This window comes from Manduca sexta, chromosome 18 (genome assembly GCF_014839805.1).
Source record: "Manduca sexta isolate Smith_Timp_Sample1 chromosome 18, JHU_Msex_v1.0, whole genome shotgun sequence".
Taxonomy (NCBI): Eukaryota; Metazoa; Arthropoda; class Insecta; order Lepidoptera; family Sphingidae; genus Manduca; species Manduca sexta.
Genome location: NC_051132.1, coordinates 3,464,507 through 3,487,769, shown reverse-complemented (window position 1 = coordinate 3,487,769; position 23,263 = coordinate 3,464,507). Strand labels below are relative to the sequence as shown.

The 23,263-nt window shown below is 33.9% G+C and overlaps 2 protein-coding genes across 8 annotated transcripts in view; one reads left to right on the top strand and one right to left on the bottom strand.

Annotated features, from left to right (window-relative positions):
* LOC115444260 (protein phosphatase PP2A 55 kDa regulatory subunit) overlaps positions 1-23,263 on the top strand; it is a 48,665-nt gene that overhangs the window by 9,027 nt on the left and 16,375 nt on the right. The window contains exons 1-2 of one of the 7 annotated variants that reach the window (XM_030169967.2): positions 13,914-14,124; positions 22,998-23,036. In XM_030169967.2, the coding sequence (XP_030025827.1) occupies positions 14,118-14,124; positions 22,998-23,036 (46 nt within the window). In that variant the 5' untranslated portion in view covers positions 13,914-14,117. Of the gene's footprint in view, positions 1-10,264; positions 10,428-13,913; positions 14,219-22,226; positions 22,517-22,997; positions 23,037-23,263 lie in introns of those variants that run through there. The other 6 variants (XM_030169966.2, XM_030169963.2, XM_030169964.2 and 3 more) reach the window with 6 other exon arrangements.
* LOC115444262 lies at positions 2,905-12,693 on the bottom strand. The gene is made up of 3 exons (XM_030169972.2): positions 12,515-12,693; positions 4,345-4,390; positions 2,905-3,214 (listed from the first exon to the last, which is right to left on the bottom strand). The coding sequence occupies exons 1-3, from the start codon at positions 12,536-12,538 to the stop codon at positions 3,054-3,056; spliced, it is 231 nt and encodes a 76-aa protein (XP_030025832.1). The 5' UTR covers positions 12,539-12,693; the 3' UTR covers positions 2,905-3,053.

Genomic DNA, 23,263 nt, shown 5'->3' with positions numbered 1-23,263 from the left:
AAATAGCATAGAAGCTTCTCGAATAAATAAAATAAATATTGCAGCAAACCTCTAGTGCTTTATAGGATTTTGCTGCTTCAGTGTAAGGAGCTAAGGATTAAAGTACTTCGCGTGGTGCGTTGAAAGTGGGAGCTGAGCGAACTTGGCCCAATAACTTGACAATGTCAGGGCCGCATGACTCGTTTGCAGGGTCATACTGACAGCTGGCCGCTAGCGTTACTAATTGCAACTCTTGTTGATTTAAAGTGAGAAATGTACTTACATTTTTTACTGCCACAGGAAATTTATTGCACCTATCAAATCCAAATATATTGTTAGATGGAGCAGTAGAATTATTAATTAACTACCTAGAGAGTTACTTGATGTGTACCCCGGAAGGCGGAAGAAAGCCCGTCAGTACACGTGCCTGATGTATGGAAATAGCTATCCATTCGTGTACCCTTTCCCTGCCTTCAATTATTGATGAATTTTGTGCTAAAACTTGAAGATGAGAGAGGCTTAATTAAATTACAAGTTACTTTTTACTGACATTAATATTTTGCTTCGAATACAATTTAGTTGGTAAAGTTTCAAAGTATAAGTTCATTTACTGAATGTTGTCGAATTCTGCAAACGACAGATACTACCCGCGGTTAGTTTCAGTTAATTATTTGACGTCAATACAAACCTGTTTTTGCTGGGAATTGACCTTTGTACTTCGGACTAAGTTACTATTTTTTTCAAGGAAACAATTGAAAATTTTACATGTACGCGATTAATTATTCTTTTTGTCCTAAGCGTTTAACTACTTATAAGAGTAGAATTGGTCAGTAAGTATTTCTTCTCCGATTTACGATGTAAAACAATAAACATAAAAATCTAATATGTACATTACCCAATTTTTAAGTGCCTTCATGGCTCTTAGACAAAAAAAAATAGATAAAAAAAGGTATGTCGTCTTTGAAACGAGAAGCGGTACAATCCATTCGGTCACTGATATAAATGAAGACGTTTTAAGGTGTACTTTCAGGAATTACTAAACACCTCCTATAAAGAAGGATGCATCTTATTCTATTTCTCAGGTGAAAACCTGCAACAAGAAACTAAAATATTGTAACGCTTATGCTACACTTTTATCGAAATTCGTTTCTGTTTCGATTTTCGGCATACCCCACGAAGCCAAACCAGTCGAGGTACGAAAGCAATATCTAATGCCTATCCTATTTCGCACGCCATACCGGTAGATCCACAACATCCGAAGCTATTTGGGTCGCAGCGGGATTTAATCACATACCAGACTGGGAACGCGTTTAACGATTTTTTTTCTAATCTATACAGACTACAGAGCAATGCCCTCGAAGGAATGATGTCTGCAGTAGTTGATAACACAGTAGTTGGCAGGGTGGCCATGTGGTGTTATAATTAGATTAAAAATATTATTTAGGGGTTTACAATATATTACATTATGCTGAAGCTTCTTTCCGCATAACGGTACTGCGTAGAGATGTCACCCTTAGGATTTGTAGAAAATAAACGCATCACGTTTGGGGAACATAATATTCACTGCAAACCCTTATGTTTGTTTTGCGAATTGAAAGTAACAAAATTGTAACTGACCACCTTGACACTACGTCCCACAAACTAATGGGTCGTTTTAATGACTGATACAGGGTTCAGTAGTGCAATGTGCATCCAGTCACAGCAGCACAACTGACGGTCTCGGAGGAACGCTATGCTATGTTGGTCTTATATTTAGATTTCTTTTGGCATTCTTAAGGTTGGCGTAATCTTTGCTGCAAAAAATAACCCTACTTAATTTACTTCCGTGTAAAGAAAAAACATATTTCTATACTTACATTTAAAATTCATATTCGTTTATACACCACTATCAAGTAGGTCATGTCTATCAAGGATGCGGCTCGCAATAAGGAATGCCGACATCTCTCGCATTATAAGATAAGGTGCCATAACGCGATGATAATGGCCGCTTAATACATCGATGGTCCTCGTATCCAGATGTAATAAAGAGCGGCCATGACACTTTATCGCTATCGTCTCGTGTTTCTTTTGGCATTTGACCTAATATTGTCTGTATTGAATTTTGAAAGTTGTAAATATGTTAATTTGTGTTGATGGGACGTCGTAAATAAGTTAATTGACACATAAATTAAAAATAGGTTGATGTCTTTTACATATGCTGCATTATACTCTAGTCATTGCAATCTAATATCAAACGAACATAAAAAGATTCAATAAACTGTATCCATAATAACACGCTAAAATGGCCACTATAGAACATAGATCATTTATTAATAGACTAGCTTTTGCTCGCGGCTTCGCCCGCGTGAAGGTGTTTTCCAGGATAAAATTCCACTGTTTGATAAAAGTCTTGCTACATATTTTCCCGGTACTTATAGGTTCAAACTAATTTTATCCCCAATCTATAATTTCAGTTCAATCAGTCGAAAATCTAAGAACATTTATACAAACTTTCATCCCCTATTTTATCCCCTTAAGGGTAGAATTTATCAAAATCCTTTCTTAGGGGATGCCTACGTCATAGTAGCTTTATGCATGTAAAGTCTTAGCCCGATCCGTCCAATGGTTTGGGCTGTTCCTTGATATATCACTGTCAGTCACCTTTGAGTTATATATTATATTAACAACTGAAGTTAGCTAAAATTGAGTTTCTCGAAGCCGACCACTATTTATGTACTATGTATTTTGAGACTATGCAATTTTGTCGCGTTCGCGATTCACTTTCACTTTTGTTGAGTTTCAGAACGCGATATTAGATCCTCCAACGCGCACGCGAATTTGAACTTTATGCAGCGGTAATAAATTACAAATTGACTCTCCATTTTATTTAGAATACGTTTGTATGGGAAATAGAAAAATGCTGTTTTGAGGATTTTCCCGGCAATTATTCGAATTTTTCTCACCTTTTAAAGCTTCCCTAGACCTCCACGAATAATTCAAGACCAAGATAAGATAAATCCGTTCAGCCGTTCTCGAGTTTTAGCGAGACTAACGAACAGCAATTGATTTTTATATATATAGATAACAATGACAACTCATGCGAACTTGACGAACGCTTTGTCCGCGACGCACCGGTCTAACGCCTCTAAGAGGTCCACTGTTTCCTGGTGGCACGTCTCGGCTGTGTAGGGCTTCGACTTCACTCTGTGTTGACAGTCCCGCAGTAGAATGTACACTTTCCGTACATCGCAGTCCTCTGAAAAATAATTCCGTAGACATTTATTACTTTCACTTTCCACGATCAGCCTGAGTATATATGTGTATATATTTACATAGGCCGGCATAATTGTGTCGACTGGCCACCAGTTGCCAGTTTATTTGACCCCAATCCGTCTACCATCAGGTGCAGTGGGGTTACATTGTAGAACCGTAAAAAAATATTTGCACCTTCGGAGAGTGAAGGGTTACAGGTATAGGCTCCAAGCATCCCCAATATATTCAACGTAGAGGTATTCATTCAAAGGACTCTACGTTTTTGCTAACAATTTGTATATTCTTGCAGACTCTGATTACATTCTATCATGGTTATAGCTATCTCAAGTTCAGACAAAAGTATTGGGGTCGGTTAAATATGTACTTTGCTCGCGGAACTCACTTCTGTCTCATGACGGAGTGCCTTTATTGTACAAATTATAGTTCCAGATATCTTACGCGTTGTTTTAGTCATGAGTTTCGTTTTTGTGTCTCTTATATTATTTCTTACAACTAAAAGGAACAGCTCAATACATGGAATCTTTCGAATGTCATTTATATTTCGCCGATCATAAATGAGTGACAAACTGTGAATGAATTGGAAGATCAGTCATACCATCGTTTAGTGACTCACGCTAATGTCATATTTTGATTTTCTTTGAATCATGATCATATAAAAATATTACGTACGATTTAATTGGCTGTAATATTGTTTGAAATAAGGGAACGTTGTGTAGAACAATTTGTGGTTTTAGCTACAGTTACTGTACAATTTGCGCCCGACTAACGTGGTGGATTATGATCGAATGCCGCTAACAATGCGATGATGTATTATCTTGCTTTGCACCGCTTTTTTATACGGTTAGGCAAGGTGTTGGTAAATAGAATTGACGTCCAGGTTGCTTATTGCTCGTCTGTCGACACAATTATGCTGGTTTGTTTAAAAGGGAATATACACAAACTGATCTCGTAACGAAACACTTCGGCGGCCTATATTAGGGCTTTTATACTCTATATGCAATAGCCATTAACCATCATCTAGGCGGATACGAGTATCCAACCACCAACAACTTGAACATTTATGACCGAATACAAAAAAATGTTCCAATTTAAAAAAAAATACTAATAACGTACTGCTCATACAAATCCCTCGCTGCTTGGTCAACTGATCGACCGCCTTCTGAAATTAAACAGAAATATGAATAAGACCTTAATAAATTACATCTGAATCGAATCGCCGCAAATCGGTTACAATCGGTTTACGTTGGTCCCGTCTCTAATTGCTTTGAGGCTGGATATAATTTTGCGAGACACAAGTATACTGATTGGTAAAACAAGCCGTTGCTCGGTCAGTTGCCCGATGAACAATCAACGTAGCGCCTTGGCACATAATATTGCGAACAATGTAAATACTAATTTCCTTGCAATTTTGACTGCTTCTGTTTATTTAAACTGCCCCGGTGATGTAGTTGTTGCGTGCGCGGTACAATCACTGGTCTAAACTCTGAGGTTTTTGGTTTGAACCGCGGAAGGCCAAAATTTTATTGGGTTTTTCTGCTCAGTATGAGCTTGGAGTCTAGAATTTGTACCTGATAGAGTTATAGGCACACCCCCATCATGTCATGGGACGGAATACACAGACTAAAAGTGCGTGCATTGGTTGCACCTCTATCCACAATTTTAACTTAGGTACCTATGGGTCAAGAGGACCCTAAAGCTTAGAGACCCCTATATTACAGATACGGCGGTAGCTACGTCCCTGGTTGAAATAGTGTAGAGTGCCAAACAAAATCTACTTTCTATAAAAAACTATAGTTATCTGAGCTGTATAGATCGAACAAAAAATCAATACTGCAATATTTTTGTCCAGAGCCCCGTGTTACATGAATAATTTATTCGTTACTTTGTCATTCATAAACGAATTGAACTGTCGACGTGACGTGACGGACACAATCACATGATGGGACAAACAGACGATGGTCCGTAACGATATTACATATTTTTACATTGTATTTGTTTGGGTGCAGCAAAGGTGAAGTAGAATGTCTTTTAAAAAATGTCGTAATTTCAACGCTTTTTGTACTTACATTTGATTTCTATGTGTTGATGACCTCTTTAGAAATAGAGGAGAATACACTGTGTTCCTAGATAATTAATCTTTACTTCTTACATATACAATACACCATAGTATAAATGTGAAAGTTTTTGAAAATGTTTGTATGTTTTCTAAGTTTTACTTGAACACCTAGTATTTCTATAAAACTCCAAATCTATAATTATATTGTATATAGATAGTTCTAAACAAATCATTAACAATGCACAAATAACTACTAAATTATAATATTTAAATAATTGTCGTAAATTATACCTTAAGACAACGTCCCATGTAATTACTAAGTTATTACAATTACAATATGCAAATTTTCGTTTCTCATGGGAATTTTATTGGATTCTTTATATATTTAAATTAAGGTAAGTGACGTCTCTGAATGGGGCGATAACATTTTACTGTATAAAATAATACTAAAACACAATAATTGCCTAATACGATCAAAGGAGATTTAATTTCGAAATCGTATGCCATTATTGCATACTAACTCTGACATGACATTGTACTCTGGAGCGTCATAAGTCTTAGAGTTAATAATACGTCGGCATAACTAGCATAGGTTTGGTGGAGTCATGCTGTTATGAGAATTTTCATTCTATACGTAAAAAAATGTAACAAGCCATTGTCTGTACATCTGAAAGCATTTTAGATTTTTGTCTGTATCGATGTTTGTACAGGCATCACACAAAAACTATTGCATGAAATTGAATATAGTTTCTCCGAACACAGGCTCTATTTTGTCCTCGGAGAATATAAAGCGGGACTTTGATCCCGGAAAAACTTCACGCGAACGGAGCCGTTTAATAAAAGGAGTGAATACTGGATAGCAAAACTTAACAACCATCACCTTCATAGTTTGATGAGACGAACGATTTTTGGAATAATATATACGAACATGATTTAAAATTTCTAATAAGATAAGAAAAAACTGCGTCCATCACCTTCAAAAAATAAAACAACCAAAAACACAATAAACTTTAGAACAAAAGACAGAAACACAGTAAGTAGTAAATATTTAAGACAGTCCGACTTATTAGATAATGTGGATGCTGCTTAAACTAATTATAAAGGTTACGGACATGTATCCAAAAACTATAGGTAGCAGATACGCCTTTTGGAAGGCTAGACTGTTGCGACTAAACACGCACGAGAGAAACCCTGCGAATACACAAATATGGGTAATACGATTACAAAAGAAAGAGATACATAGGTAAAGGCACAAGTAGTGCACTATCTGCAGTTTAACTTCCGTAATCAAGTTTTTTTTTTCCAAATGACTCACACACGTTTTTATTGCTAAGTACACAAATAGGGTCAAGTGTTTCTCATAGGGTGAGGGGGGGGGGGTCAAGGTCAATCAAGTTTGATGTTATAAGAGACGAGCCTATACACTATCGCTTGCCTACAAATCTATAAATCATCAGCCTGTTACAGTCCACTGCTAGGCATAGGCATCTGCCAAGGTACGTCATGGAGCCCGATCTGCTACTTTATGCATCCAGACTAAGAAGCAGCTTCCGGCCTAAAAAGCTGAAGAGTTTGTACGCGCTAATCTTAGTAAAAACTAAACAGCTATTGATTTTTGTTCAATAATTGGATGCTACAGATTTATAGGCATCTTTTAATCCCGGAAAAATATTGGTTCCGGAAAAACAAAAATCCTAAATAAAAATAATCTAAAGTATGCGGTGCGTGTAATATTATATTCGTATAATATGAAATTATCAAATAATGCATGTATTTTCAAGAATCTCTTTGTCATCATACAGACAATAGACATACCTTAATAGACATTTTATTTTAAAATTTTAATACAGTTCACACTTCACGCAACTCAGATATATACGAATTATAAGTAGGTATTTTTTATATTCATATGGACTGAGACCGCTTAATCGCCACTCAACAGTACAGCGCCAATAGTCTACTAAACCAACAAACGCAGTCCAAAAACGAAGTGTAAAGCTTACAAAATCTTACAAAGTATATTGAAAATACATTAATAGTTGTAATTTTAACACCACATATCGCCATAAAAATCATTTTTATAGCGAACCAATTAGGGCCAGATTATGTCATACCATTATGAGGTGTCTACGCCTGGCGTTACATAATTCATGCAAATACGTAGCTAGTGCCTCAACACGGCGCTTCAGCCGCACAAAATCATTACGGGCTGCACTATAAATGGACTGCAGCCTAGAATAGACTTTGTACCTACCTACAAATGATAAATAGGCCACCACTATATTTTCAGGTCTCTATGTAGTACAATATAAACAGATGAATTAAGAATATCATTTTTTGTCGATATCGCACTGCCTCCTTCAGTCGTTAGAAATATGACTGCCAACGTAATTCGTGCAAGTTCTTCAAATAGGTCATGTTCCATTTTCAAAGATAGTCAAAACATTGCTAATAGATGGCGTAACCTATGCAAAGTCTAGGTACAAATACTTTAAAGTACACCATCCTCTCGTTTTGGATTCACATGAATGACAAATCCATAGGTATACCTACAGGTAAATCAGAACTTTGCTCTTGCCTAACTTAGGTAGTCGTAACTGAACAATTTTCCCTCCAGGTGACGACATATTGAAAAACCGCTGTGGTTATGACGATATCAGCCTTAGTCGTCGTTTACACGTCAAATAAATTATTTAAGTGTATTTCCTTCTATCGGACATCCCCTGGCGTCAGCGCCTCATAATTTATAAGCAATCTTTATCATCGTGACGGAAAGTTCTTTCTCCTTTCACATATAAGTATTATTTTGAATTTTAATTAACCCATCCTGCTTGTGCGCCTCCACGCATCATTAGAGTTCAAAACAAAATTTGCTCTCTTCTAAATTGCGACTATCTTCAGCCTATCAAAAAAAGGGGATGGATAGTTTAAGATGTTCTTCAGTGGATCATGGGGAACAGATGTTTTATTTTGGATGAATTAGCTGAACACCTATTGTACAGACTCAATGAATGCATACACTCTTTCTATCCAGTGCTGCCTGGCTAATCTTGAACTCTGACAATGGAATGAAGCCTGACGGCACATAAGTCAATAGGTAAATACAAAAAAATTTACGGGCTTATGCAAAAATGTTTTGCTTTAGTAATTATATATTTTTTTGTCTTTAGATATGTATTTTTCATTGTATTGGTTTTTGTGGTTTAAATGGAATTGTAATTTATATTATTTGTACTGAAGGTAATGGGATTACAGTGTATCATGTTTTGGGGTTCAGCGAATCGAACATTAGAGCTTTTGATTATTTTTCTACAGTTCAAAATCCTGCAAAATAGAGAAAAAAAGACAAAAGTAGTTCACATCGAAGAATTAATGCCCAACGCCCTAAAGCTGATAACCGATGGTCAAACAATAAGAGTGACTCGGGCTGAGATCCTAACACTATACTCGGTGATACCAACTAATTACACTTTTAACTTTTAACAAAGATTGATAATTTTATTTTTTCATTGCACATACAGAAATGCTGTGTAAAACACAGTTTTATTACATTATAAATATTCATAGTTTAAAGTTCTCCATTGGATCTACAGTTGTGCAGTCCCTGATTCATTGACCAACATGTGTACTACATTGGATCAAATCCCTTCGTCATCTTGTTTAATATAAAATACTACGCATCTGATATTCTAAAGATTATGTATCATGTATTACATTCAATAAAAATACTTGGACTTGAATAAATTTATTCCAAACCGATTTGTAAAAAAAATCATCCACTGTAGAACATCTTCCTAAGGCTACATTTGCATCTCTTGCAACACAACGTTCCCTTGAAGAATCAGTTTACTTAATTTTACCGTCGCTATTTGACAAACTGGTTATTTTATTGACGTCAAGACACGAGACTATTATTGTCGTATATTTGTTTATTTAGATAAGGCCAAGCCCCGAAGGGTCATTCACTTGGATTTAAATTATGCAACGATAAATCGATAAATTCGAAGTGTTTTATTTTCATTGCCACTGATACACAATATTTATAAATGTGTTATTTTTATTTTGTTTGTGCAATTGATTACATGTTATTTGTTCGGCTCGACTCTTAAATGAAGAATCAAATTGTATTTTAGGGTACTACTTACAATTAATTTCCAAAATATTTATCGATGGGAATCTTACTATATTCCTAGCACGGTTGTACTGTAATGGTGTTGTCGGTACTATGAAATAGAGATCAAGCATCTTTTATCAAACGTTTGAGGCTGTCATGATTATCGTCTTGATTTTTCGCGTGCAAATTAACGCTTATGTTAACAGCAAACTTTGCAATGATAATATTTGTTTGGCCGCGGTTGACTTGTGTGTTAGAGAACTGATTTGAAGTACACGAACGACTGAATACGCTTGTTTTGATTTGTGAACAATAAGGACCGGATTCAACCGGATACAACCTGTTAAATCCAGTTACGACCAGTGTTGTACTAAAGGTACTTGGAAGAAACTTCGGAGAGTGCAATTGAATGATTCAGCCCGTAACAAAACATCATATTGTATGTTGCAATTGTAAACAACTTTAGTAAGACGTGTGACGAATGGAAAGAAACAAATAATAGGGAACAATTTCATTGTTTAGACGGTTCCCACTGTCGTTTTTCTTTTGTTCTAAGAAGGATAAGACGAACAGATCATTCGCGCGATAATACGCTACGTTTGTCTAGAAACCCTATTTTTTTTAATTTTAAACAAGACATTTATTTTTATAGTTTTCCTTCTGCACAGAATAAAGCGAACTAAAGACATTTTAATTCGAGACTACAGTCAGGCACTATAAAACGTAAAATTACACATTAATCAAAACATATTTTAGTTGTTTGCAAAGACTGGTGCCAGCTATGGTCACATTTAAAAAAAAAAATCCAAAATATTATGAATACATATATATTATAGATTATTCCAATAAATGTTTCTTTACAGATTCTGCCTATACCATGGTCCTGTAACATGGCAACCACCACGATGGTAGTGTCGCCACTCGCCGCCCAGTCCTCGCCCAAGAACAAGAGGCGTCTCTTTGCAGAGGCCCGACAGAACAGCCTGCAGAAATTGAGCATCATTTTCGACCACTCAAACAAAAATAGTGAGTATTTAATTTCCATATAAATTATATTATCAAGATTGAAAATAGCATACACAGGGGTACATCGATCATCAGCGATTTTTGCCGAATAGAAGATGAGTGAGGAATAACATAAGATTATATCTATAATTATCTCTGAAAGGTTTTTTTGGGAATCGGACCCCGCAGTCATCATCAGGGGAAACCTGCGAATGGTAAGTATACTGGAATCCTTCGACTTAGCGAGTGCAGGCTCTGGAGGTAAGTTGGGTGGGAATAGTTGGGATAGAAATGTGGGAGAAGGACAAGGAACTATTTTAGGATGGGAGGAGGGGAGAAGGCTAGAAAATGTTTACGAACCCTAATAAGCCTCAATGTGAATTGCAAACATGAGGTATACACACCTAACTAAGCGACAAATGTCCCCCTGTGCATGTACATGCATTCGGTGTAGATACATATTACGGTTAATACAATCAGTTTGTTGGGCTTATATTCATTGCAATATGTTATAGCCACACAGGAAAACACGCTACTGTTATTATTTAGCAAAACGAAAAGCTGACATTTTGGGTCGACAGCAACTAAACGAGGCAAGTAAGTATGTAAATAATTTTTGTTTCGAACGACTATTGTTAACATTCTAATAACAATGATGACCGTTTTTTCACATGACATCAACCTTTATTGTTAGATTGGATTTTTGTCATTACTGACATCAACATTCAGTACTCGTGATCCCGTATCACCTTCACCCAATTCTCCTCGTTTTATTTGTGTCATTTTATCTGATAAGGTAGGCTAATTGCGTCAATTCTGCACGCATCAGGCTTAAAACAGATTATCATGACGTCAAACTTTTAATCAAATGTAATCCAGTTTTTAATATGCATCTTATTAACTGGACGAGCAAGTCTATGAACAATGGGTTATTTTACTCAGATTTATTGTTCATCAAAACATTGTCATTTTAACATAGAAAGCACGATCAAAATCCTGTTAAAAATCAACAAGATAAGCCTTTGAAAGCCAATGGAAGGGCTAGATGACAAACTACGAAAGAGACGTAATAATATCACTGTGACGTCATTAAGAATTACGATGAAAAAGAGATGAAATGATTCTTGTATATTTAATATTGCAATATTTGAAATAAGAATTGCTGTCCCATTTTTAAACCAATTATATTGCTGGTTTCACAAAAAGGATAATTTTATCTTATCATTTGCAAATACGTATAGAATAAAATCGAACATAGTAAAATACTTTATTGCCATAGCCAACGCTCTGAACTCTATTAAAATACATCTTGCACAGTATTTAGACTGGTTATGAAGCCCTTCAAAACATTTAATATTTATTAAGGTATCTAGAACTAAAAATAACGTAGCGCTGGCCAAAGCGCATTACTTGAAGAGTGTAATCTCGATATTGTGCTGAGGAGAAACAAATTCGACCACACAAGCCGTTAGCTATGCTACCGTGACTCAGTACAATAAACCAAACGTAAACAGACAGTTACTCATCTTAGGATCGTGTTTGAAAGAAATATGTGGAAGTGTATCTATTGTGCACTCACTAGAAAAATACCTATAGTTGTAGATTGATAGAGACGTTCATTCACAGTTAACCAACGTTTTTGGCTAAATAATGTCACGCTTAGCTGCCTCCTAACAAGCACCATGTTTACTTCATATCGTAGCGAGTATCTATAACTCTACACATTATAGTCCATAGATTGCCTAGACAAGCTAACGCTATATAGGAACATTGTATAATGGGCTTCGTACATCGTATAGCGCCGCTCGGCTGTCTTGCCAGCTGCCTTTGCCTGTCACGTGACGTGACGCGTAGATCGTGTGTAAGTGCTCTTAAAATCAATTTATCATGGGTGGGAATACAATTTACTCAGTATCTCGCAAACTATATTAAAATGACATTATTACACCGTTAATCACCACGCTTGGTCGATAAAGTTCTAATACCATAATAATACGTAATTACGGTAAGTACTCCGTACTTATCTACTTCCTAGTTAACAATATTCATACTACTAAACAATGACTAAATACTATAATTTTTGTTGTGGTGTATATTAAAATTCTTACCGGGTTATACATATCGGAACTCATTTTGAACTTTCTTATTATTGTTATATCCAAAATATATTGATCGGTAAAATGCCTTTATCGTTATTTTTAAAAATGACAACTGCGTTACTAGTGGTGTCACTTTTGTATTGACGAAAATTCTTGATGCGAAACTACATTTTATATATTGAAATACCAATTTAAAATAAAAGGTAATTAAAATTAAGTACAAATCAGTATAAATAAAAAATAACAATAATAATGATTTCTCAGTATTTTGCGGCTTCACGTAATTATTTATATCGATATTTTTTAACATTGTTGTGTTTTATCTATTATGTGTGGTAAAGCTGTTTGTGATTTAAATTATTTAAGTTTAAAATGTTTACTTAACAAACTTGTGCTAAATATTATGAACGAGAACATTGTGGACAAGTCGTTAAAATCGGTTATGATTTGAGGTTTCATGCACTACATCGACAAAACAGTGCCAGTTTTATAAACGCGACACATAGATGGCAGCACATATTAACGTATGAAATGCGCGGTTTTTTGCGACTGTTTTACAACACAAACGTCCAGTTTGACATTCCATTATCTAGTGTTGCCAACTTATGGAATAATTACTAAAATGGGAGTTAGTGAAACAACAGAAGAAATAGAGGTAAATTAAGGCTTATATATAGATTTAATGTTATTTTGTATTTATAACATAATTCTTATTGTTGTATTTTAAAAAAATATTTCACATGCACCTCTGTCCCGGAATACAAGCTCCACTGTCCCACTTTCATGTTTAATTTTTATATACATTATAAAAACTAATTAAACATGAAAGTTTATTCCATTGCCTGATTTAAATTGTGCATGCTATAGTTCACGCAAGTCCGATCAGCGTTTTCTGCATTTGCATATAAGAAACATTCACCTATCTTTCTCAAACTAGGAAGATAGTGGCGAACATGATATATTTATTGTAGAGTCCGTTTAAGTTAGTAGTTTCCAAAATTTACTGGGCTGCGACCCACTTAATAATAACTTCCAAATTCTGGACTCACAGTTCGGCTAATATGAAGTCATTGTGCTTAAATACTTAATTACATAGAAGAAGTTGTGTTAAATGAGAATTTTAATTACTTTACTCGTCCTTTAGTGGTAGTCCGACATTTAGTGTGGTCGGTCGATATATCGCGAAATTTTTCAGGGCCCACTTAATATTCTCTTGTGACCGACTAATGGATTGTGACCCATAGTTTGAAAGTTATTTTCTTTGTGTCTTATATTGCTGCTTTAAATCTATATTATATTGTTTATACGGATAATACGGATAAATATCACTGCAACGTCTCTTAAAATTCTATAATTGTTATGCTAAAAATATTTAACCATTGATTTGTGAAATAATGAAATGGTATTTTTAGTAATACTCAGTATGGCAACACTGAGTTCTGCAGTAATTATTTGTATGTATTTCTGAGCGCCATTGCTTTTTACCGATGTAATGTTGAAATGATTCTAATCCGTTTTCATCGGCAAATCTGTGTGATGTTTTAGCAAAACATTCAAGTGATTGTGTACTAAAATTATCGAACTTCTTAAAGTTTTTGTGCTGGGCTTTGTCATGGCCGGTAAGTGGTGACTTTTTGCGCCCGCTAGTCAAGGGCGAAATCGGATTTGGAAATCGCAATAAGTCGAAGATGTTTTATCGTTCGAACTCCGACGGTAAATGCAATGTTATTGTCATTAGTTTGGTTTTCTAAGTATTTAGTGTTTACATACTGTGACGATAGCTTATTGTTTGATAATGTTTGGTTATCGGTACTTACGCCGATAGTTTTAACATTTTGCTATATGATTTCACTGTTGCTCTATATGTTTAGATGAGAGAAGGTTCTCGCGTCGGTCTGCCTTTACTTTATTCCAGTTTAAGTGCGTTAAATATCACATAAAAATCGTTTGTCAATAATAACGTCCTCGGAAACAGATGATCGCGTTTGCGTCGTTCTAGTTAGCGTTTAGCGACATATTACATATATTTTTGTCCTTCAGCCAATAAATAATTCGCATATAGACTATTTACGAGTGAATAACTTGTTTACATTGTGGTAAAAAGCGTTATTCGAATGAGGTTATTGACAGTGGCGTTTTTTTAGCCGCTGACGATTTTTGTGGGCGTTTTTTAATGGATAACGCAATGAGGTTATGTCAGTTATCAACAATTTGCTTGTTTATTCGTTTGTATTTACCGATTCAAGATTTTAAAATAAATCATGATTGGAAAGAAAAGAATACGTAACGAATGTTCGTTTTAACTCGTAAATCTGATTGTAAAAACATCTGCAATAAAATCTGCAGATCATAGTTTGTCTATGACAAATTTATTTTCTAATAACATCTATTGGTCGTCGAATTTTTATTTAGTGTACTATTATCCAAGATGTCATATTATATTCGACCTATAGCAATATACCTTCAGTTTGATATGTATTTTAATAAATACTTGTTAGTAGATTATAAATTTAGTTATCATTCACAGAAAATTACCTCTTCTAAGAACTGAGGTTTTATTTCCACCAATAATGTTTATGGGATGTATCTGATTCCATAGAAAGATACAGGATGACAGATTTCACAAAGTAGTTAGAAACTATTAGATAATATACCATTTTTATATGAACATTATAATCTTCAAATAATTAGATCAACAGAAAAGTTGATTTGTATTTTATTGCAATCAGTATTAGGTTTATACTTTATTATACCTAATATGCATATGCACAGTGAAAATTTGTGTTAAACTGGGTTTGTTTGCAGCTCTTTTTGTATAAAAGTACTGTCCCCGAGTATGGTCCATGTAGTGTAATAGATAATTTGTAAGTTTTTTTCAATTTAAATTATAATTTTTATCATTGTTTCCCACACTGTGTGAAGAAGTCGTACTGGAACTTTTTTTATACAGCAACAATAATATTTTAGCTATGGTGCCAGAGGTCACAATGCAAATTCACTGAAATAAAAGTGTTTACTATAAACCAAATGATTGCTTTCTTATACAGTTATGATAAAAATCAAGTGATCTTTGGAAAAGTTTCTATAATAATAATAATTTGTATAGCTTATTAAAATTTTTAGTAATGTCAGTCATATAAAAATGCTCTGCGGGCTACAGGTTGAATACAGCTGGTCTGAACCAACAACTAGTTTCTCTTAAAATCAATAATAAACTGAATTGTTATTTGTACTCTCTTCCAGTACCCTTCAAAAGAAGTCCCATATAAATTTCTCAAATTAAAATCTAGACTATGACAGTAAAACATTTTCAAGTAAATTATCTTGTAGCAAGTAGCACAGATAACCTTCTTGAAGTCACGTCATTCATTACCATATCAATAAGGATGCTTGTTGGTGTGTACTATGTATACAGTATGGGGTAATTGTACTTTTAATGTCGCAAATACCTTAAATTCTGCATAAACTGTTTAATAATGTGTAAATATTTGTCTTTAGTTTGCTGATTATTTAGTTTTATCAAAATGCACTCTTGAAAGACATATATAAATATATTTAGTTATAAATTCTACTTAGATAAAATACTTTTTCACTTACAACTCAATATTTAGTCTGTGTGAAAGACAACAAGTTACATCAAGGGTGCTGTGAGCCAAAACCTCCTTCTTCTAGGCCCACAACACCCAGATCCAGAAAATATAAATGGATCGCATGAATACTCATTATATTAGCGTTGCAAGCAAATTAGAGGTTTGGTTCATGGTAGACTTGTGTAATAGTAACCTCCAGCCAGTGCAAAACAGTAGTACTATCACCCAAACAAATGAATAATATACTATATTGCTCAGGGTGAGCACCAACATGTTAGATGCTAAGTGTTATGTTGTTTTGTGCTTACAGTGATCAAGACCAAAGCAGTTATGTTGTCTTAGTGTAAAAAGACAATAAATTACGATAAAAATGTTTCTATGAATGATAACCTATTTGAATTTATACTGAATCAGATTATAGAATAATATATTTTACAATAGTTCAACAGTTGGTTAAATTTTTTAAGCAATTCATTGTGAAGCAGATAATAAATTGGCTAAAAATATTATGTGATATGTTCAATCCACTAATAACAGTATAGTATGATTATATGATTCACAAATAGGAATTTCAGATTGTGAGATTAGTTCTTGGATTCCTAAAAATCTATGATAAAGTATGTATTAGTATTTATTATTAAATGTAAATAATTTTATGGAAATGTAAATATAACTACAGTTATATTTACATATTGAGAATATAATCGAAAGGCTTTATAAGGCTTTTTGAAAAATATTTATAATATATGAAATCGAAAAGTAAGATCGGCCAAATATAAATTAAAATAATCAATATAAAATTACTGTCAAGTGATCTTTACATATAATTATGTTAATGTGCCATACATAGCTAAATTGTTTGCGAAACACAGTCTATAACCATAAATAATCTTTTTAAATATTTCACCACATATACCAGGTAATTTTGTGTGACTTTGGGTGTATTACCTGTGTACACAATAATATTATCTATTTGCATACATTATGTCTAGACAACTTCAAATACTTGCAAATTGGTATGTTTATATTCATTTATAAGTTTATAAGCCACTCAAGTACTTAGGTTATTTTAATTTATTATTTTTCAGTACATACCCTGTATAATATACTAGCTTATGCTTGTGGCTCTGCCTGTATGGAATTGTTATATTAGGATAAATGTTATTCTGGGATAAAAAGTATGTTATAGCACTCTAGGAGTAATGTAGATACTTATTACTGAAAAGAATTTCAAACTTGGTTAACTACTTATAGTTCCTGAGTTTAGTGCATTAAAACAAACTTTTCAGGGTTGTACTATCTGTATAATATGTTTATGTATGTTCAGTTACTACAATTTTTTTTACACATTTTGTGGTTATAAGCTATCTGGGCTAAAGCTTGGCATTATTTCTTATCTGAAAAATACATAAAATCCTACCATTATTACTGCTGCACGCTGCTGGTATAGCTTAAAACTAAAAAAAATCTACTATGACATACCACTGACAAAGATATTATTTAGTTAGTATTTTTAATTGGTTTTAGGTAATTGCAATATGATAATAGTCTATTAGGGTGATGCTTATGATAATTAATAAGGTTATCACTCTTTGGCCTTTCATTGTACCATAACACATGACTTCACGATTTTCTACTAGCTTATCATTTGCTTTCATGGAAATCTTATAAACCATGAAATTGTAAAAATTAATTATAATCATATTGCAGATGTGGTTTAGTTTTGTTAGTACAAAACTTTTTGTACAATTAATGCACACTAAATACATTGTTCCATGTGGATAATGAAACCAGAACTTCACCATCCACAGTTCATAAAAATTACCATTAATATATCATATACATAAATCTACCACGAGTATGGTTGCCTACCTTTGGTTCCATAGAGAAAAAGCGATTTTAGGTCTCCGATATTTATACTTGCCACACCAAACGTAACCTTAAATCTGTGACTCCACAGTAACAAGAGCAAATTAGTTCTCCAGATAGTAGCATGACCACAGACTGAAAATTAGATCTCTAGCATCTATAGCATTTTCAGTATTCATTTTTTAATATTGAAGTTGGCTTCACATTAAAAAGTGTATTAAATGTTATTTCTTGTTCTATCTCATGGCCCTCTCTTATTGGAAATCAATTGTATTGTGCTTGTATCTATTTTATTGTGATGCAGTATCCGTTGTCTAGATAAAACTATTTGCAACATACCTTTACCACATAAAATCAGCTTTATAGGAAATGCATTTCATACAAGGGCATGCATTTTCATTTAGCATTCTACGTCTTGCCGTGTATCTATACTTGGTTGTATGCCAAATTAGTACTCTCGGAGTGTTGCAAGTTTCCTCATAACCCACTTTGCAATTTTATTGCAATTAATGAGAAGTCATTTCTTGTGAGATCTGAGTAGGTGTATGTTAGAGTCTTTATTTAACTATTTGTTTCTCTTGTAATATGTAATGAAGCTGTGTAGTTGATGTATTTTAGCTTGCAGGAATGTTTGTCATCTGTCAGTAAAAATGCATTTAGAAACTAAATTTAATAGGAGGAAAAAATCTTATGCTATAAGAAAAGTGTTGGACTAAAGAAAATCATATACTGCCCCACCGCTGGGAAAGAAAACCATATAAAATAAAAAATTTACATTGTCATTACAAATATAAAATCTCTTCAGTGTATTTGACTACATAATATGATTTTAAAGAATTAGGGCAAAGCGAGGCTAAGAGTTATGATTTTAGAAATTTAAAGAGACATTAAAACTGATGATTATACTATTTTTTTTTAAGTTAAAACCACTAATAGCAAAAAAAAGGCTTAAAATATTGCCGCTTCGACAATACCATAATCATCAGTACTCCTAGCACAAGTGACAAATAATTAGTCAAGTAGATTTTCATGTATAACATTTTAATACTTCTCTCCAGTTGTTAGACGATACTGTTAATAAGAGAGATTTGTACTGCTGATTCTAATACTTTTGACACACACAGTCCTATGGCTGTACAATTTACTATTCAAAGGTTACACGTGCGCAATCTTCATATGTAGCTTAGTTGGGTGTCGAACGAGCTGCCGAGATGAATGTTCACAGACTCTAAACCTAAAGGCACTTATCTCTGACTTTTCTAAAATTATGTGTCTATTATTTGTGAGTTATCGCTTACTTTAACTTTGAAGTAAAATTTTGGAAACCTGTATACCTAAGTAGTTCTGTATAGGAATTTTGAGGGTGTGTGAAGTCTACCAATGCGCACTAGGCCAGCGTGGTGGAGGTGGTAAGGCATAATCCCTCTCAGTAGTAGAGGAGGCCCGGCAGTGGCAGAGTATATAATACAGGGCTGATATTAATAATGTTCATGTTGCCGTATTTTTGTTTCACTCAGGCTCACGGAGCGCTGTACAAATGTCTAAACAAAATTTACTTATAGTCAACATGCCAATATTATTCATTCAATGTTTTGCATTATTTATTCAACAGCTTTCGTACATCATTTTTGAAATTGATTTTTCGTTAATTACTCTTACACAGAGTTATTTATAGATGTAAAAAGAAACACAGCTAAACGATGCGGTAGAAAAACCATTAATAGCAGTTAGTTGCAAAGGTCAGGGCGCCGTATGATTTAGTACCGGAAAACTGGTGCATGAAGTACTCTTGGGCTAAATAAATATTAAATAACACGAGAATCGTGATCATACACCTCTTAAATACTGGTATTGTGAACCTTATGGGCTTTATTAATAAAGGTTTTAATTGGTGATTAAGCTCTCTTTAAATTATTTGAATGAGGTGACGATACTTTATTCAGGAAACGAAATAATACAATGTAAACAAATATGTAAATTTCGATTATGTATATTGTATATGGCATATCCTAAAATTATTTGAAATAAAGGTACGCTTATTTTTTATACGCAAGAGTTCGTTAGGGTGCTGTTGCATCGATTATTCAATATCTGACGTAGTTTGGACACTTTAGGTAATATCATTACTATTTTATATGTATTTTCTATGTCGTCTCCTTGGTCTCGTGATTTGGAAGCTCAGTTCGTTAATACACTGAGGGTTTTTTAAAGCGGGTTGCCCAGGACGTCACCCAGATGGCGGTAGTGTAAACTAAGGCAAATCTTGTAAAATCTTAATCTTGTAATCTCGTAAAAAAAAAAAAAAACTTGTAAAAATACAAGATTGCTTTGAGCTTGCTTTGTAGTAGGATAAGGGATAGCGGAAGAAATAGGAATATAGAAACGAGTTCATGATTAAATATTTTTTGTATTTGTTTTATACGTGTAATATTATTTACGTAATGTATTCATAACTTGTGACCGTAAACGTATTTATGTTAAGTGATGTCGTCATTTAGAATGAAATGTGTGAGATCAGTGAGACATATTTAGGTCAGCTGAGTGTTATTACGACTATCGACATCTGTCGTGATATTTTGTGAGGAAATCAATTATTTTTGAACATATTTTTCGAAGAAGGCACTTAGATCAGATTTTAATTTAATTACAGTTTCATTTTTAGTACAGAATAAATCCTTGTATAGATATTTTATTGTTTGTCTATGTTTGAATACAGTTTTGGAAATAACTGAACTATTTTGATGCTTATTACACAGTTTATGTCTTCAGTAACCCATAAAATCCTGTACAAAATTACTAAGTATTTTTAGTTTTTAGTCTTCGCGAAATCGCCTAATTAAATTCATTAAATATTTCTATAACTTGTACCTAGAGTTGTTAACATAACCTTACTAAATAAAAAATCCAGGGCCATATTAAACAATTAAATATTCGCAAAAAATAGACATTCCAAATGATTAGTAGAAGCATTTTCGTAGGGACTTTCACAGTTTAAATAACTACTACCGTTTCGCGAGACCAGGTGTTAGTTTCAACGTGCCTGGCGACTTAAGCCATCGGTTTACAATAGACGAGTTTTGACGGCAGCTGGTGGCGGAACCACCTGTCTGTTTTGACGTACAATGACTTCAACCGTCCATCATTGCGGTTTACTTTCCAATAACTTCAAGTACTTTAAGGTAAATGAAATGTTATTTCGTTTAGTATGAATTTGTATTCTCTGAGTACAATAACTGGTTACATTAAGTTTATTTTAGACGCAAGTTATAATTCATAAATGCGAACATATAATCGTGTTTGCTACAATTACTTTTACGGAATGTGTTTACGGCTTGGGTTCGAATCGAACCTTGGTTCTGTCAATTTTTTACTACTAGGCCACTAGATTCGAATACTAAAGGAACGACAAATGAGCATTATTTCTCATAATATCTACGTTTCAAAAGAAAATTGCGTGTAATCGGTTGACGGAAGTGATTATAAATTTATTTGTGAGCATAAGGAAATGATAAAGTGCGCGTGATGATTGTAGACATAGTCAAGGGCGGTAGGACTAGCCTGGGGGAGGGTAGAACTCTACCTTTAATCATCTAATGCATACCATTTTAAATGTATTTATTTTTTTAATTCAGATAAAAAAAATCTATAAGTTTCCATGGGAGCAAATTACTGGGATAAATAGTATATGTGTGCCAAATTTCATCCAAATCCGGATTTTTAGGGTAACCTATCTTTTGTAAATTAAAACAGATTTATATTACCGTATTATAATAATGTGTAACGAGTGTAACTTAAGGTTTAGTTGTTTATGTTAGCCATGACAGCTTCTGACATAAGGGAGGATGAGTTGACTGACACGAGAGACCATAGAATCTAGAGTTTAAATGTTTTAACAGTCACATGACCGTCGTTCTTGGTGCCTAAGACATAAGAGTTGTATCATGGTGTGTAGTTAGTGATATGTTCAGTGGATTCGTGTGCCATACATAACGAGTTCCAAGTGCTAGCTCTCCGTACAGCGTGCATTAAGCAACTAATAGTCGCAATTACAATTCTCAACTATTTATATCCGCGCATGATGCCAGTTATACACAAGGTGCTTCCTTTGTTCTGGCTCTCGTCACGCGCAGGGACCATTGTCAGCACCCCATTGTCTCTGCTCACGCCGCAATGTTGTGCAAAAAGGGTGTCCTGTTTCCCGCACATTTAAACTCTTTGAAAAATATCGCCTTACAACGTACTAGTTTAAAACTGGTTTCAAAATGGAACTTTTATTTCTCATTCACATTCGAGACGTGACCATGTACGGTACGCTGAGAACGTCATATTTGTACAAATGTGATTAGTGTACTTTTTTTTTTTTAAATAATAATACAAAAATGTGCAATGATCTAAGTTTAGTCGGCTTAGTTATTATTAAGTTTATTTAGTATAGAAATGTTGAAAAAGAAAGAAGTGCCGTGGTATTCCAATCATCGTATTCGTATACAGGACAATATAGCTAATTGGCGCAATTCCTCGTGTCGTCTGCATTGGAACTCGAGCTGTGATTGTACGTAATTTAAATAGCCCATAAAATAACAATTACGCTCATACCCTATATTAGGACTGTTTGTGTCTCGGCACCGTGGGTGGCGTCTAAGATAATATACCTTCAACAACAAAATTACAATCAACAATAACTTTCTTACATCGGAAATAGAATCCGGGATAAATCTAAAAACTCCAACATAATCTTAATAGGGTTGTCAAAACTCGATATATTTAATATGTGATTATGTTCGCATACTATGACCGCTGTGAGAACCTTCGATTTTTAAAAATTAACCGTTTTTCCGTTTACTAATTTTTGTATTGGAAATAATATTTTAACCGTCTCTTTTTTGTAGTGTTGAGTAACTTAATTGGTATTAATAATATGTATAGAATACATTGCATTTACATAATTTCCTATACTAACCACTTGGCAAGTCTTCACATCTATATAATATAGTATATTATGTGTAAATAGTAAACAGTTGATGTTTGTGAAGGTAACGTTACGGATCATGTTGAGCCAACACCGACAACAGGTAACGTGTTATATATGATTTTTATTATTTTTATGTTAATTTATGATTGATTTTTCATATAATTTGTATTGAATAACTTTGAATTTTGATGATTTGGAAGGATCTTTAAATTTATATCATAATTGTAAAGTACATGAATGTTGAGAAATCAATCATTGGTTTAATTTTTATTGTATTTGTTACTGAAATTGTTTCGTGTCCAAGTTGTTCATTATAATTTTGAATGT

Coding starts and splice junctions, on each gene's coding strand:
- LOC115444262 (XM_030169972.2), bottom strand. CDS start 12,538: ATGAGTTCCGATATGTATAACCCG. Junction 4,391..12,514: donor GTTCCGATATGTATAACCCG/GTAAGAATTTTA, acceptor GTTTAATTTCAG/AAGGCGGTCGATCAGTTGAC. Junction 3,215..4,344: donor GCGAGGGATTTGTATGAGCA/GTACGTTATTAG, acceptor ATTATTTTTCAG/AGGACTGCGATGTACGGAAA.